The sequence below is a fragment of the Cupressus sempervirens genome, chromosome 1 (genome assembly GCF_028749045.1).
Source record: "Cupressus sempervirens isolate cs-2001-9-10 chromosome 1, ASM2874904v1, whole genome shotgun sequence".
NCBI classification, from domain to species: Eukaryota; Viridiplantae; Streptophyta; class Pinopsida; order Cupressales; family Cupressaceae; genus Cupressus; species Cupressus sempervirens.
In genome coordinates this window covers 616,194,364-616,212,963 of record NC_143118.1, presented here as the reverse complement: position 1 = coordinate 616,212,963, position 18,600 = coordinate 616,194,364, and the positions used below count along the sequence as shown (strand labels likewise).

General features: G+C 38.5%; 1 protein-coding gene across 1 annotated transcript in view; it reads left to right on the top strand.

Annotated features, from left to right (window-relative positions):
- Positions 1–1,204: 1,204 nt before the first annotated feature.
- Positions 1,205–18,600, top strand: part of LOC149579416 (aromatic amino acid aminotransferase 4-like) — an 83,646-nt gene continuing 66,250 nt past the window's right edge. The window contains exons 1-2 of the mRNA XM_089832606.1: positions 1,205–1,525; positions 1,666–1,913. Coding sequence (XP_089688732.1) covers positions 1,499–1,525; positions 1,666–1,913 — 275 coding nt within the window. The 5' untranslated portion in view covers positions 1,205–1,498. The remainder of the gene's footprint in view (positions 1,526–1,665; positions 1,914–18,600) is intronic.

Here is an 18,600-nt window from a genome sequence, read left to right as displayed (position 1 = left end):
TTTAACATCAATGATTCGGTTGATAGCAAACATCTACTTTTTGAGATCCATAAACCTCACGAAATTATTTTTCAAAATTTTCCAAAATGAGGGAACTTACAAAATTTTACCTATTAAACTAGTTGAATAGTCTTTTGTTAACTTTTACATAATTTACTAAGCTAACATGATTCCAATGTACTTTTGTAGATCAAGCATACAACTTCCCTTCTCTAATAAAATATTTCTTACAGGATGACGCATGCTACAACATCACAAGCTTTAACACTACCAACGCTCTTTCATATTGTTCTTCTCATTTTAGATACTTGCAAATATCTTGACATTAAAAGTACTATTGTAAATTTACCACACAATATGAAGTTTCAAATTCATAGATGTTTGGTTTTGTAGTTTCAAATAAAGCCCTCCAATAGTCTTTAATTCTAAGTTAACATGAAATTAGTTGAAAGCAAATTTTACATTTATCGAAATACACATTTTTAAAAAGCTCTTAAAAAATATTTTATAGCTATAATATCCAAAGTGTGGAATTAGACACTGATTTTTTTTGTAAAATATTGTCTAGCATGCACATGTACCAATCTACAAATAATACAATATTTCATCTACTGATGAACTTGGACAACTAAATAGCCTTATCTTAAATTCACTATTTTTATGTGCATAAAATGATATTAATTAAATATTGTTATTTTAATGCAAATTAATCAAATTAATATGAATAGTCAATACATTTATTCCATATTTTACGTACACATCCACACAATTATTGTGTCAAACACTTGACATCTCTTCTCAAGAGTACCTACATCTACTTCAATGTTTCAAAATTAAAAAGTGTCAAAAAAAAATTGTGCCTTTGGATATTGCTTCTATTACCAATAGAAAATGTTGTCATTATATTTTTTTCACTCATGTTTTCTTAATTATTAACCAACACAATATAAAATAGTGGTATTGTGATTTGTCTAATCACAATTGTTTAGACTCTTAACATTTACCATCAAAAAGTATGATTAATTAAAAAATACTTGAACCTACAATTTGGCATTATGCTTATTGTAATTGTTTTCTACATTTTCTAATAAGATGTAAATGTTTCTTAAAAAAAGATCTATGAATTACAACCTCTTCTCCCAAAAAAATTCCTATGGACTAATCGTTGCTCGTACTTAAACGCTTAAACGCGCAACTGCTCGTCAATAACAGTTGACAAAATTTAGACTCGCCTCCTCAAACTCCTACCTCCTATCGCGTTCAGTCGCACGTCCAAGGAATTATGATTATTATTTATGATTCCATTTCATCCAATCAAAAATGGTCATTGCCCAGAAAAAGACGAACTGAATTGCAAAATTTTCGAAACATACAAACACGACCTGAACATTGACTAGTTTCATTTCAATTCGACCACGCAACCTGAAGTGGAAAGTCTCGCAACAATAGGTCTAAGCTTAATCTCCAAACCCCTATCAGAACAACCTGACCAGCCACCATGGAGAATAACGGCAATGGTGTGCAGGTAAAAATAAATACCTGTTTATATAATTAATTTCTTTCTGATTTCAGTTGCTGAGACTTGGTTTAGTGGGCAATTGATCAGCAATGAATGCAATCAATGCTTTGCTTTCGGCCGATTGTTTCTAATTTTTTTTTGAGCAGGTATGGAATTTCAGGCCTAGCGAGGCTTTGATGGGCAATGCTTTGTCTAGCGTTCGCGGTGTCCTGGACTATGTGATGTCGCATATGAATCCGAAAGGAAAGACCAAGATTCCTATGGGACATGGAGATCCTTCACAATTTGAATGTTTCAGAGCGTCTGCTGGTACAGAGGAGGCATTGATAGGCTCCATTAGAAGTGCTAAAAATAATGGTAATGCTCCCGCTGCTGGCCTGCTGGAAAGCCGAAGGTACTTTCATTATTCTTCATGTTCTCCATTGGGAATGTACGAGAACTGGATTTTTTTCTGTATTAATCCAGAGAAAAGAATGCAATTGTTAAGTAGAATTCGTTTTAGATGTATTTCTTATGTAGAATTTACTAAAAACAGAGACATCATACTAAAAGAAAAATAGAACAGCAGAAGTAAGAAAAAGAGAACTCACAGTTTATTATTTTTCATTGGAGAATAGAAATATATAAGGTCATAAGCCATGGCTGTTCCAGTTCTCATGGCTCTTGGCTTGAAGCCTTTATGTGAGTGTATAAATGGATGAATGCAGTCACGTATTTCATTGTATTCTTTAAACATTAATAAAGCAATTTGCTGCTTGTAGAGTGGATGTAGGTAATTGCCAAACCATTATAAATTGTGTCTCTTGTTTTGTTCATTTTCTGTTTTTATTCCATTTCTCTGTTCAGTTTAATTATACAATTAGCATTAGAGCCTGTCGAAGTATTGAGCAGAGATGGTGCGAAGATATTGTGTCCATTGGTGGGATGGATGGACAAAAGAGAATGGTTCAGAGGAGGAAGCTAGGTTTGTTTCCTTCTCGACTCTTGATGCAGTTGTCGCTACAATTGGCAAAGAGATGGAAGAGAACAAAGATGCCAAGAATGGAGAGGATTGCCTTAAAAAGGAAATTGTTACTCTAAAAGAGGAAGTTTTGATGCTGAAAGAGCAGATTTCCTATACGGAGAAGGGAAAAGAGAAAATTGTGGAACAGTGGGAGGTTTTAGAAAAGAGAAGAAACGAAGAGCTGAAGATGGAATTGGTTGAGCTCCAGAGTCCATATAATTCTTACTGGTTGATGAGGAAAAATGTGAAACCGAAGAGTCCATACTAGATTGAGCAGCTGGAATTAAAGGTAAAGCTACTGAGAAAATTGAGCCAAGGGATAGGCCTATGTTTGTTGAGGTTGCCAAGTATAATGGCGGTGGTGAGAAACCATGTGATGTCAATGGGAATGGCAGTATTGCAACAACCGAGAAAAATGAAGAGGTGGCATTTTACCTAGAGGCTCTGCATAAGGAGCACATTGATTTAGGGATCTGATTTGATCCATTAACAGATTACTATGGCATGGATTTCATTGTTTTCAGTTTTGAGGTTGCGATGTTTTGTTGCTACGTGTTATTAATTCTGATTTATTTTGGAGAAGACTAATTCAAAGTGTTCGTGAAAAAAGCTTAGCAAAATCGAAATCTTCAGTGGGCCTGACAATGATGTAAAGAATTGGAAATGCAGGGAATGTGGCAGAGCATGGCTGTGCCGGTTGGGTTTCAAGTGGGAGATTGTTGGGAATGCGAAGCCCAACAGTCACATGGCTGTTCAGCTTCTCTTGGCTCTTGTCTTGAAGTCCGTATGTGAGTGCATAAGTAGTTATTTCATTGCACTGGTTAAACATTAATAAAGTGATTCCCTGCTAGTAGAGTGGATCTAGGCAGTTTCCGAACCACTAGAAATTGTGTCTCTTGTTTTGTACATTTTCTGTTTTTATTCCATTTCTCTGCTCAGTTTAAATTTACATTGACAGCAAGCTAGATATGTTTGACAACTAACTAAAACTAATTGACACTTCACTAGAGACTATTGACAGCTAACCCAAATAAATCTAAATATCCTTTTTGATTCCTGTTCCAACTCTTAACTGTTGGATCATTACATTCCAACAAAATGTGTATTTTTCTCTGATTCCATCAGCTTGCATCCTTTAGCACAGGCCAAACCTTTTTGTTTTTTCCATTCCTGAGGGGTATGCCATGCTCAATTGAATCCTGAACTCACTTCAATTAACGGTGGCCTTCTAGTTACACCCCTTTGAGAGATCGTGCCAAAATTGTGAATGGAATTCAATAGAGTGGGTTTAAATTAGAAAAAAAAACTTTCTAAACAAAAAATGATCTTATAAATATACCTAGGAGGATCTTTTTGTGTTTAGTTTATTAGTTGATGCCACATATTCTGAATAGAGTAAGAATAATCTTAATATATAAGAGCCAAATTTGTTTAATGTTGTCAATCACACAATATTCAAGAAACTGCCTTGAGCTTAAGGTGAAAAGAGTCAAATATGATATAGAATACAATGTAACACTATGATGCTATGAGACCATAAAATGCAGATTCAAATTTTGTGCAATTTGGTTCTTCTAGTATATGGAGACTTCATTCACAATTTACAACACTATTTTTATTATAAATTCCTTATTCCAAGCAGATCATAAGTTTTCTTTAATGGCAAACAATTGAAAGAACAATAACGCAAATGGAGATTTAAAGAAAAGCTTTCTTCTCTAGTAAACACATTTTGATGCTTTTAAAGTCATTTCCAAAAGAACCAAGAAATGCATGACCGATTTGATCAGAGGGAGAACAAAACAACGGCTATAAGAAAACTTCAAATGGAAAGATAAATGCACAATGAAGTAGTAAGCATTCTATTCCATAGCACTTCTTTACCATTGAATAAAAAAAACTACACTAGAAGCAAAACGTTCGTACTATTTAGTAGTATGGAATCTGGATTACTGTTGGATCATTTTGATCTGTAGATACCATTACATTTTGTTTGACCTGATGACCTTACTACAATGGTTTTCAAATGCCAAAACTGAATGCAAACAATCAGTTGCTGAGATTAATGGTCGTGGTGAACCTAAGTTTACTTTGAGGAAGTAGGGAGGATTCAAGTTATATTTACTGTTAAACAGGGAAGAATCTTTGTTGTCAGAGGAGGTGCATCCAGGAGTTGACGTTGAGCTTCATTTATTAGATGTTCGTTCATGTCAAACTAGTGAGGGTTTGTTAACCATTGGGAGATTGACATGTCTCATCTCAATGCCAATTCAAATATCAAATGCAACAAGGCTTACATTTATATCATCTTGATAACAGTTGCTTTTGCATTCCTACATCTTCAAAAATGCTGCTTACTATATCCATTTTTGAATGCTGAAAAAAAATGCAAACTTTTAGTTTATTAGATCAATGACCATGATCAGATATTATCTATTAGAAAGCTATCAATGCAGTATGACCATTGGGAGATTGACATGTCTCATCTCAATGCCAATTCAAATATCAAATGCAACAAGGCTTACATTTATATCATCTTGATAACAGTTGCTTTTGCATTCCTACATCTTCAAAAATGCTGCTTACTATATCCATTTTTGAATGCTGAAAAAAAATGCAAGCTTTTAGTTTATTAGATCAATGACCATGATCAGATATTATCTATTAGAAAGCTATCAATGCAGTTAGACATGAGTGGGCCCATGAACTTGTAGATTGACATCATCTCTCTATCAAAGATACCATAACTTAACATTAGATCAGCTGGACTTACAGTTGCTAATACGTTAGGGCATCTTTAAAGACACTATTTAGCATTTACAATGGGTATTTCTTAATGCCAAAAAAACTCCTGATAGCTAGATCTTGTGGATCCCAATTGTTAACACATTTTGGCATTTTCAAACACGTGACACATGCTAGTATCAATGTCGTTGAAGATTAGATTAATGAGACAACATTCTAATCGTTACAAGCTTTGTTGTGGTCTTTACTTTGCTGCATTTGAATTTCTGCAGATTGGGATGTATAACTAAGAATCTTCAATTATTTCATATCATTATTTGTGGTGTAGTTTTATGCATGTCTTATGCTTTTGTCTGTTTTGAATATGTTCTCTCTCATGGCTATGCTATGAATTTGTAACCCAATGAATAGCACTGGCCTGGGAGAAGTGATCCACCATGCTCTCAAATTGAAAACATCATTTGCCGATGGCTTAGAAATAGGAAGTAGTCTTGTATGCACCTCATGATTCTGCATTATAACCATGGATAACATCCTCAACAGCCCTTAAATTGTTATCATTCTAGACAGTCATGTTGTGCATACCTACATCTTGCTGTTATGTAGTGATGTGTCCATCAGCTCAATAGAGATTATAGCAGTAGAGTAGTCCTTTAATTTAGCGACAACTGGGATCAGGGATACAGCAGCTGCTCCTGCAATAGTTTATTCATTTGTATATTTTTAGTAGTGTTTAATCCTATTCAAGATACCTCCAGGGAAAACCCCTTGGGTTTAACTGTGCCTGAAGCGAAGGTGAGATATCCATTGTCAATAATTGGGTATGATGTTGCCCTGCTTAAACATAAGTTCGAGGTTGGTTGCTTTGAGTTTGACACCCTTGGCACTTGAGGATGACTTGGCTTTAGGGATTTGGGATCTGACAAATTTGTGCACCAGCATACCATGCTTTAGGAGGGTTTTCAGAGATTGTTGGCACAAATTGTCATTATTTCTTTCTGATATAATATTGAATTTAAGGCACCAACCTTTCAAGGAGATTCTGTACCATTCATAAGGGCGATTTCACATAATCATAGGCTACAATCTGCAAATGTTGGTCATTTTCCCAGTCTCGTTGGTTGTTGTGCCCATCTTTCCAGCCATTCAATAACTGGAATAGCTGTTGATTTGCCCTTTGTAGTGTTGGAACCTGGAGTGCCGACTTTGGATAGGGTTTAGAGAATCGATTTTTAGCTACTGCAGCCTTTTACCAGCCACCATGTCAACTTTCTATGGCATCTGCAGTCCTATACCAGTCATCTGTGTTCTCCTCACAACATTATTTCAGTCATATCCAGTTACCATTCTTCTCTTATTCAAAGAGATAAATGCTTGTGACCCAAAGCTATGAACTGGTGAATTCATAGATAGGGGACCTCAGCCCTGATCTAAACATCCACCAATAACACCCCAGTGGGGTTTGAACCTTAACCATCACACTAAGCAAATACCTGCATATCCAGCCACTGTTCTTGCTAGTCATCCACCATACAATTTTGGGGTGTGTGTGGCATCATCATGTTCACAAGTTTTAGTCAAGGTCAATTGTTGCAGGTCTAAAATTGTGTTTCCAGATTGCATCAGTGAATGTAAATGTTGTAGATGTTGCAATCAAATAAATTTATTTTTTAGAGGGTTACAAGTTGATGCTCGATTCAGATCTTAGTATATTTGACACCCTAGGATTTCATATTTGCGGATTACATGCATTTGAGAATTCATGACATCTATTTCCAGCCATATCAGCATTTGTACTTGACATATGTGAGCATGACCTACTGGGATTTGAGCTTAGTTGCTATCATTAGGTATTATGCCATCAGTAAATTTTCTAGTATATTTGTGATAGTTGATATTTGCCGATTGGATCTGTCGTATTTTATGCATTTGGGGTGCATACGGGGCATTGAAAGTTTTAGAAGAAGTTTCTAGCTCCTTGTTTCCATTTTGAGTTTGCTGCTTTAATTTGTACTGTCTCAAAAATCAGAAAAATATATAAATCAATTCAGAAATTTCAGAAAAATCTAAAATGGGGACATTACATTAAGCTTAACCAAGTCATCATACTTATTATTTTTACAATTGATTTTGAAACAGTTATGAAAATTGTCAATTTTGAAATTCTTTATACAGTACTTTTCAACATCTTCAAAAATTTGATCTATGCTATTTCAACCAATAACACTTGTTATCTCTACTCTGGACTTGCATCCGGAGTCAAACTAAAAATTTGCAATTCTTTTCCATCATGTGTAAAATAACATAAAAATGCACGTAATATGATATGCTTATTCCATGTGGGATTATATAAATATGACTATAATAGAATAATGTAAAAATGATGAAGAATTCTGTGACTCCAATTATGACTTTTAATGTTATTTTGATCAAATTTGTCTGTAAGACTTATTGAAATGTGGCATTTAATTTACGATTCAATCTGTCATTTCACTCTATTGTATGATATAACGCCTGGGTTTTTGCACTGTTGTTATTCTCGTTTGCCCAATTAAACCATATTATGAATTATTTATGTGTTGAAGTATTGACCTTGTGGTTTGGGTCAATTTAAAACTCACAAAGACAAGCTCAGAAAGCAGGCGACCATATGGTGATTTGAAGCAACACGAGGAACTTCCATTGTGTTTAGATAGTGTAAATCTTTCCCTCTCTATCCTACCTTACATCTTTTCTGCACATATTTGTATATATATTTGCAGCATATGGCCCAGCTATAGCTATCTCTGAACTTGCTCTTTACTTGGAACTTTTATCACTATCCCTAAATTCAACTGATTTTCTTGACTAAATATGCCCTACATATAATCCATAATGAACTTTGTCTAGCCCTTATGTCTCTTTAGATCCTTTAATGGTCCATAAATTTTGAAAAGAATGGATTGCTTAGGAAAACATTAGAAAACTATCTCTCATTTTAAAATTATTAGAGAACATATTACTGAGGTTGGAGATTCAAATGTTGTTTTGCATTAACCCACCCCAGTTATACTGAAAATTATTATTGCTGTCAACAATTTTGACTACTGTTCATCAGCCACCACGCTGCACTAATGGGTCTGAATACATCCTTGCTCCGGTTTGGCATATCACAACTTACAAAGGGCATACGAATCAAGTGCAAAGAAAAAAAATTCTACAAGACATATCGACCAATTAACAGTGACAGTTTCTCATTACAATGTTTATTCAATTCCAAGAAATAAAAAACTACAACAGGTATTGCTGTTAGATTGCATTCATTACAAGCGCATGTTGTGGTATTATAAATCCTGACCTGAGCCTGAGTCTGTCCGACCTTCCGCAGATGTGAAACCCCTTGTTTGTATCTCATGACCCAGCACATTCTGCAGCGACCATTATCATCACTTCATGCCCAGCCAGTCATGACCTTTGAGACTCGTCAATAATAAATGTGTGCACCCGTCTTTCGTTCTAGAATGCTCGACCCGTACTGGAAGTTAGCAACTGCTCGAGCCCAAACTAAGATAGTGATGTTGGGTAAATTCTTCCACTCTTCGGTGCTTATGTGTTCTTGCAGACGTGACTCCCAATAGGTTCAAACTACCATTGAAACACTTCCTTAACCTCAAGACCATCTTTCAATGCGTAAGGCTGTTATCATGTGAGGTTGCTGTCTCACAGGCCCTTGCTTGTACGAGACACTGAAGTCCCTGTTACCACTAGTTTGCCAAAACTGCGTTCGAAACTCCTCCTCCCTCGATATCGTGTGAATTCCCTTCTTACATACTCCCCTGACCATTTGCATCCCCCTCCAACAATCAACCAATGCCCAAAATGTAATGCTCAAGGATGTGTGACTGACAATTTGTTTCACCTGCGTTCCAGTTGCACCCACTGTTTTTTGTCTTAAGTGTCTTTTGCATGAGCATTTCCTGGCATGTCACTGTCCACCCTATTAATCCACTCAACCCAGTCCACAACTCGTCCCTTGTCATGTGTCTAATTTAGCCTTCTCGAGATGTCACTTGAAGGCTAACACTTCATTATATTCATAACCTTAGGTTGGGGACATTATAGTCCGCCCCCCTTGAATTTGTTTGTCCTCAAGCGGATTCGGTTCTAATTGCTGTAGTAACTCCTCACGCTTCCATGTTGCATCCTCATGGGGAAGATTTATCCATCAACCAAATACTCCTTGATGGCTCTTTTGCGAAGCATCCGTTCCCTCTTGTCCAAAATAGCTTCAGGAATCAATATCAGCTTCCCTTCATCATCCAATGGGGGCGACTCTCTTGAAGGGAAAACATTTTGCCCAGTTTCCTGTTTGAGCCGAGACACATGGAATACATTATGTACCTTACTGTCCACCGGTAAGTCCAGCTCATAAGCCAGTTCTCCAAATTGCTTGATCACCTTAAATGGGCCATAATACCGGGGCTTCAATTTTTCCGCAACTCTCCTCTTAAGAGAGGATTACCTTTAGGGCTGTAACATGAGATATACCATGTCTCCCACTTTGAAAGAACGCTCTACCTTGTGCTGATCTTCATAGTGCTTTTGCTGGTTTTGAGCTTTTCGCATATTGTCCCTAAGTGATTTCATGATGTCCTGGGTTTCCTGCAACCATTCCTTTGATCTGGGTGTCTTGCTGTCACAATAAAGCAAGTCTAGGAAGCTTGGCACATCATAACCGTAGAGGGCCATGAAAGGTGTCATTTGTATGGACATGTGATGCATTATGTTATAACAATATTCACCAATATGTAACCACTTCACCCATCTTTTCTGTTGTCCGGCAACATAATTGCGTAAATAGCCTTCAAGCCATTTATTCACTATCTCTATTTGACCATCGGTTTGGGGATGATAGCTAGTGCTTGGGGTGAGTTCTGTGCTACACAACTAAAAAAGTTCTTGCTAGAATGAACTCATGAACCTGCTGTCTCCATCACTAACAATGGTTTGGGGTAACTCATGTAATTTGAAAATCTCTCTAAAGAAGATTTCAGCCACTTGAACTGCTGTGTTGGTGGATGGAATAGCTATGAAGTGAGAGAATTTGGTTAACCTATCCACCACTACATAAATAAAATCTCTATCCTGCACCTTGGGTAAGCCTTTGATGAAATCCATTGATATGTTGTCCCACTTCCGCTTGGGAATGGGTAACGGCTGCAATAACCCACTAGGATAGGAGTGTTATGCTTATTCTGTTGGCAGATTGCACACTCCTTCACATGCTGTCTAACATTCATCTTGAGCCCCTTCCAGGAAAACCGCTCCCTCACTTGTCTGTAAGTCTTAAAGTAGCCCTGATGTCTATCATAGGTGAGTCATGAAAAGCTCTGAGGATTCTTCGCTTCAGAGCAGAACCGGATACTAACCATATCCTATCCTTATACATGATCAACCCATTCGTAACCGTACACCTCTCATCCTGGATAGTACCATCTATAATGCCTGAGGCCCAATCATCTCTGGCATAATCCGCCATAGTCAGCTCTCTCCAATCATCCAACAATGCCCCGATCACACACAAATGTGGCTTGCGAGATAAAGCATCAACAACTGTGTTTTTCTTCCCTTTGACAAAAACTATGTCAAAGTCATATGCTTGTAGCTTGCTGACCCACTCTTTTTGTCTATCATTAAAATCCTGTTGCCCAAGGAAATGCCTCAAACTATTATGATTTGTCTTGACCGCAAACTTGTTACCAACCACGTACTGTCTAAATTTAACCAAGGCAGACATGATGGCTAACATCTCCTTCTCATAAATATTGTAACTTTTCTTGATACTTCTTAGTTTCCTGCTCTCATAGGCAATCGGATGTCTGTCTTGCATCAGCACTGCACCTACCCCTTCTCTTGGAGCATCGCAATATAATTCAAAGGGTTTGGTAAAATCAGGAGTGGCTAGCTCTAGGCAAGAGCTCATCAACTACTTGAACCTATCAAAACACTGTCGAAATTTGTCTGTCCACTCAAATGCATCCATTCGAGTCAGATCGATGAGGGGGGCTGTTGCGAATACCCCTTCACAAATCACCTATAAAACCCACACAATTCCATGAACCCACAGAGGTGTGAAAGGTTCTTGGGTGGAGGCCATTCCATGATAGCACAAATCTTCTCGGGATCAACTCAAATGCCCTTTGCACTTATGATGTGTCCAAGATATAATAACCCTATCATGCCAAACTCGCAATTCGACATCTTTGCATACGAGACTCCCTCTCTAAGATGCTTAGTACAACGTCTAAGTGCAGCAAGTGTTCCTCCCATGTCTTGCTATAGATGAGTATGTCATTAAAGAAGATTAATACAAATCTTCTCAACTGATCCTTGAATGTCCTGTTCATGCATGACTAGAAAGTCGCGGGTGCGTTTGTCAAGCCAAAAGGCATGACCAAGAACTTGAAATGCCCATAATGACACTAGAAAGCAGTCTTCTCCAAATCCTCATCTCGGACCCTAATTTGATGGTAGCTAGATCTCAAATCAATCTTCGAGAAGTAGCATGCCCCATCCAACTCATTTATCAACTCATTGATCCTGGGTATAGGGTACCGGTTCTTAATGGTGAGCTTATTAAGCTCCCTGTAGTTAATACACATCCGGAAGATCCCATCCTTCTTCTTGACTAATACCACTACTGAAGCAAAGGGACTTTTACTAGGCCTGATGTGACCCATCTCTAGAAGCTCCCTAATTGCCTTCTCTATCTCATCCTTGTTGTCGGGAAAATGGGTAGGTAGACGGTTGGTCTGTCCAAGGAGGTTGTATGGATACAATGGTTTGCCTCGCATCCCCTTGGACACTATAAGTATGCACTTCTCTCTTGGAATGGGACACACTTGTATGGAGAAACTTGTATGTAGCAACGAGTTAATGAATACAATGGTGCCATATTATCTTTCTATGCATTATTGACTACTTATGTATGCAAGTAATCTCTGTTAACCCTAGAGGGAAAACATTTGGCACTGTTGCCTATTGAATCTGGGAAATAACAAAATGAGTGGATAAATGGGATTACCATTTGAGGAGAATCAGAATGTGAGGACCAATGCCGAAGGCATTATGAAACTCTTTGAAGGGGAGGATGCTCAGATAATTGAATTCTTGGTTTCACTACACACATTGATCGAAACTTTTGTATGAAGGGAAGCCGTACGAGAAGAAGTGGATGAAAACATTGTGTGGGATGCACTCAACCTCAGCCCTGCGGCGAATATGAACTATCAACTACCACGAGTGTTGACACAATCAACCATATCACAAAGGAACCGAAGGGAGGAAGTAGAGTGTGAGCAGCGCCGACAAGTCCTTTGGGACTTTGTCGAACATGAATGTAACCATCGCTAGGAGGAAGAACACGATGACACTCAATGAAGAACAAACTCATGAACTTGAAGCCTCGGGGAGAAGAATAAAGAACATTGGGAAATTCATAATAATGAGATCACAAGTTGATCTGTTGTACAGAAATATGAATTAATAAAAGTGTTTTTGTTTTAAGATGATTATAATGTTTGATTAAATTGATGCCAAATCAACTAAACAAAGATAAGAATAAGAGGCAACAACTGAATGCCTTAGAAGACACACATGATGCTTTAATTTTTGCCCAGCAAGTAGAATGCCGACAAAGGTTTAAGCAACTCGTTGAAGGACAGCCAACTAATGTGTTAACCAAATGAGACAACAGAGGTGGTATCAAAGGTATCCACGAGGATGTTATGGTAGAGGCAATAACCGAAGGAGAAGACTACTGTTCGTCGGAACCTAGGAGAATAAGAAGTAGGGAGGAGTCGCTTGTGGAAGCGAGGCAAAGGCTAAATTTGATTGAAAGAATGTAGGAATAGTTTCTTAACTTGTCCATCATGTGATGGGGAGAGAAAACAAGGAATAGAGGAAAAGAGGAAGCAGCGCAGCGGAAGGTGCTGAGGTAGCACGAGCGCATGACAACTAAGATACCTTGTTCAGTCCTTCCCAGGACACTCAGTTTGACTCTTGTATGCCGAACGTGGGAAGACAATTTGGTAGTAGAAATTTGGGATTCGTTCCTATTATGCCATTGAACAATATAGGCAACACGGGCAGCCAGACACAAACCCCACCAAGGGTACAACAACCACCCGTACAATTGGTGGTGATGGCCACAAATAGGCAAAATTTTCCCAAATTCATGGGCCAGGCAAACAAGGATCCTATCCAGCATTGGTGGACTTGTGGAACTGTATGGACGGCAAATGGAGTCACGGACAAGGACGAGTGGATCAAGTAGTTCCCTCCCACATTGAGGGAAGGAGCCATGATTGGTACTCTGATGTAGGCAAAACTGACATGACAACATGGACAAATGTAAAGAAAGAATTTCAAACAGAGTTCAAATTATTGAGAGATGATGTTCAGCCCGTAGATGAACAGGAAAGAAAAATATAATCAATGGAAAATAATATTCATTTATCAAATGCTCTCTGTACACAACAATGATATTTCATACAATGATAATGATGCCAAAATACATAAGTGTTCATAGCATTTATAATGTTCAAAATGGTGCCAATGAAACTACACAACCGTGTCCGCACTGGTAATTGTCTAACTACCCCTTTTGCTGGACAACATCATCCCCCCCAAAAAAGAAAAGTCGTCTCCTAGCGACTCAAAACTAACAAAAGTAGGAGACAACAATCATACAAACATAGAAACAATTTAGATTAGGAAGGAGGTTGCGTCCTTGAAGTGCTTTGTTGTTGGCGCAACTCATAAACTTGATCAGTGCAGATATGTAAATCCTTCTGTGTCTGTGTGTTAACCTCCATTGCCTTCTTCAGGAGAAGTGCTGCATCCATGGCTTGGGCCTTCCCTGTTTGCAATTCTTGTTCAACCGCTTGTAATCTATATTCGGCCTTCTCTTTATCTCGCAAGAGCGCTATGCGCTCGGCTACCCATGCTGTCTATTGGCTAATTAATTTAGCAGCTAACTTCTCTCTAGTTTCCCTCTCAATTGTCATAGACCTCTCAGTTGCAATCCTTTTTGATGCCCTATCCGCCTCTGCACGTCTATGAGCATAGTAGACGCCTTTATATGCCCCCACTATCTCCTGTGCCAACTTCTCCATAGGAGTGTTGCACCGTCCTAACTTAGGCTCTGTAGCCCAATCAACCAACATCTCTAGTGATTCCACGGTTGGCCATCCTTTGGCTTTAAAGTAGGAGCGAAAACGCTCCCAACAGATCCCTCGAATATAAGCTCGGATCAAATGTAACTCCTTCTACGAGTCAAAGCCTGATATGCAATGATGCATCCTCTCTCCATCACAACCTGCATAGCTTTGATGTATGCCTTGCACCTATCCTCATCCGATCCATAATCCTCTTTTCCCACATCGTCGATATTCCACTCCCTATTGGTATCTATCTCTGCCTCTCCTGCGGTAGCCATGTCCACATTTGGTGCCGCCTCCTCTCTAGGTGCATCCTCGGACTGTGGTACTCCCACCTCTTGTGGCTCTAATATGGTAGTTGCTCTTGGGGATACCTCTCCCTGCCTTGAGGACTGAATGGAGGGATCGACCTTTGCAGGAATGAGTTGGAACTACTGTCGTAGGAATGCATTGGCTCTGTCCATCACCTCAACCTTCTCGGGTTGTGCTGTCTGTGTCGGATCAATGCTCTTGATTGGCTGTACTGGCTGGGCCTCGGAAGAAAGATGAAGATATGGTAACCACAGCGTCAGAGCCAATCACATCTAGTTGAACTTGAGGTTCGAGTTGTGGCGCATGCATCTCTACTATCTTTGCTGTTGGCGCTGCTGGTGCAACTGGATCTGGTGAAACATTCTATGGAGTCATAACATCTTTCGTGGTCGTCGATGGAGTCATAACATTTGTCGTTGCCATTGGTGGAGTCATGATAACTGGCACATGCCTCTGGCCAAACAGAGGAATGAGCAAGGTAGTGGCTGTCAAGTGTGCCGAAGTTGGCAATTGGGGAGGGGTGAAAAATGTGGACTCTCCAACCACCACGTCGCTGCTAACTTCTGCCAAGGTACTCTCTTTCTTGGAATCATCTCCATTGCTCTCTGTGGTTTTCTCCCTTTTGCTGTCTGTCTCCCTATATGCCTCCAACCCTTGCAATACCTTCTTTTGGCCGGCCACAGTCCCACCCATATCTAAATGTCTCTAGTAGAAAACTGGAGGTTCTCTTGGTGCCAACTTCCCCCTTGGTGGAACTTCAAAGTCGTCTATTGGAATTTGATGAAGGGATGCTTCCAGAAACAAGCTGATGGCATGATGTGGCATGAAGAATGTCCGATGCTGTAATGTCATAAACTCCTCCATTCTGTCGGTGAGGACCGTGGCCCAATCATACACGGTACCATTCATGATGCCATTCATGAATGTAATATGAGGCAAGGTGATAGCTGAGGCCCTACTTGCCTTCATCAACCTGCTTTTAATTACATCCATAATACATCTCCAATGGCCCTCTTGAATGAAATCTCTCCATAGTCCTCGGCTCTTGGCACCTTTCACCATAGACTCCATTTCCTTTGGTGTGAGATCGTGGCCCACCAATTTTATCCAATATTCCTTGTGTTCTTGTGACAACTTGTGATTCTTTGTCTCCACTTTGCGATCTCCTTGGCCAGGAATGCCAAAAATCCTGCTGAAATCTCATGGTTTGAAAGAGACTGTCATACGGTGCTTCTTGTAATTTTTTTTAATTGTTCAGCTGTTGTTGTTGTACATTTCTATCATATCATAGTTCTTTAGATCGATTCAAACAGCCGAATGGAAAATACCGGAAGTTGTATTGCCCAATGTACTTGCGCTTGTATTAGAATTCATTTGATTAAATCTGTATCTACAGTCTCTTGCCACCATTTTCAGCACTCACTCCCATTCAACCCTTCAAACTGAATTGTGAGGTGTGACAGGTTGGCCTTCACTTTCTGCTTCTTGCTGCTGGATGCTGTCAACCCTGCAACTCGGACTTCGGAAGCCAACACTCTCGCATTCTTTTCCATATTTGTCTTCAACGGATTTTTCCACTGCTTTCTTTTCCCTGTGGACTTCATAGTAATGGTCTCTTGTTTTGGCTTTTAATGTAACCAAAAGAAACGGTTAGGGTTTGCTCTCTTTTTCTGTCTTCCATGGTAGTGCTCCCATGACAATGGTTCTACGCTGAAGCCTTTGTCGTCTTTCCCTTCTTTGCAAATATTCTTCTTTTTCCCACAGACGCTATGCTTTGAAATATGTTTCCGCTCCCCTGGAATGTGGCTTCGTTATTTTCTCCTTTAGCAAATACTCTTCTTATGACTTCCTGCGGATGCTTTTCCTGTATATCGACACCAATACTGCTATTGTGGACTGCCTTTCTCTATCTTCAGCATATCCCTTTTCCTTTTCTGGTAGAATCTCTGTCCCACCCACGGCTTTACTTCTTTCTGTGGATTATCTTCAGCAATTGTCACGGATACTTAATGTCATAAAAAAAGAAACCTTTTTCGCAGCATATAACTAGTGAACTCCACGGCTTATACTTTGCTGTAATGTTCTTGTTTATGGATTGATTTTTTCCTGTTTCCTGCTTTTGCATCTGCAAGATTATTAGTAACTTAATGGGCCTATAAATCAAAGAAATACTATTAAACAAATAACTTAATGTTCTAATCTAACTATTTCCTTTCTTAAAGATGGGCTGTGATCTGATGCTTAGTTCCTAGGGGAGTTTTAGCCATTTGTGACTGATTCTCCACTAAGTATCGTCATTTCACACATTGACCCCTCTTCAAGCCTTATGGATGATCGTTCCTGAGACATCCATCCTTCCTAGAAGCTTTCGCAATTTAGGCCTTATGGATAACCTTGATGGTGTATCCATCCTCTCATATGCATATGAATTAATCCTTTTAGTATACTGACCTTTCAAAGATGTTCAATCTTTGCCTTGCTTTAGTTTAATATTCTCTATTGAATATCTTATTGAAGCCCTTCAGAGGTATTTAATCCTCTGTCTTAAATTATCAATGGAATAATAATGAGCTTGCTTTCCCTTTGCTGTTGATAAAAGCAAGAGTTTGGAATATTGATCTTCAGCAGGGTCTTCCTTTTTGTCTCACTGGAAAGACTTTACCTTTGTCTTAATACACCTGCTATCACTATGCCTGTATTGGTTCTTTACTTTGTGTATAGAAGTAATGTTATAGTCTATTCTATGGATGCTGTAACTGGGCCCAGGTCAGATATACTGTGAATACTGGGAACCTTTGTATATATTCTATTTCTTTGTACAATGTTCCTTGTAAGTTCTTAGCAATGTAGTGGTGATTTTCCATGTTCAATAGTAATGATGCTTTCCGATTGTAATGATGGTGCTTTCTGTGGTTGTATATGCTCTCAGATATTCTGGTGTGGGTCGTTTTTATGATGGGTCCAGCAATGTCCCTTTCTGCCAACGTAATTACCTTTCACTGCTCCTTAATTCCTTCGCTCTTCCTCCTAGTTCCATGCCTCCTGTCCAAGCGATGGTGAGTTTTATATGGTTTCCTGAGCGCGTAGAACAGTTGCGTCTTTTGATGGGGAAGTCTTTAGATTAATCAATCGATTTAACTATCTTTCATTCCTCTCTCATCTGCCTATGTTTGTATATTATTTGTTGATTGTTTCTTGTGTTATACTTTGGTCTTATTATGTAATTCAAATAATAATTATATTGTTGAATTATTTAAATGTAATTACAACAATAAAATTAAATATATTTTATTATTTATTTATTATTTTATTATTGTGGTTGTTCTATAGATTATTAGTTGAAATTAATAATCATGCCCTTGATTTTTTAATCATAATTATGAATGTCTTATAATATATTAATGAAAGTCAATAATGATACTTTTATTGAAATAATTAATTTCATCCTAGAATAATTTAAAAAAAATGGATTTACTACATTAATAATGAAATATAATTTTACATGTAAAGCTCTTGGCTTAGCAGTGAGGGGTTATCACATTTGCACCCGTGGTGGCGTGGATTTTTTTATTATTTTGTTGTGTAACTTCATAGTCCGTGTCTACACAGCTCCCTCTGTAGAAACATATTCCCGTGGGACATTTATTGTCTCAGAAACATATACTCGTAGGACACTTTGTGTCCATGGGGACATATGTCCGTGGGACCTTTGGTTGCCGTAGAAACATATGTTCGCGACCTTTTTTTTTTTAATTAGTTTTTTTTAGGTCGATACATTGAATTTACGTTTGGTATTACCATCCCCTTCGCTTTGTTGTCAT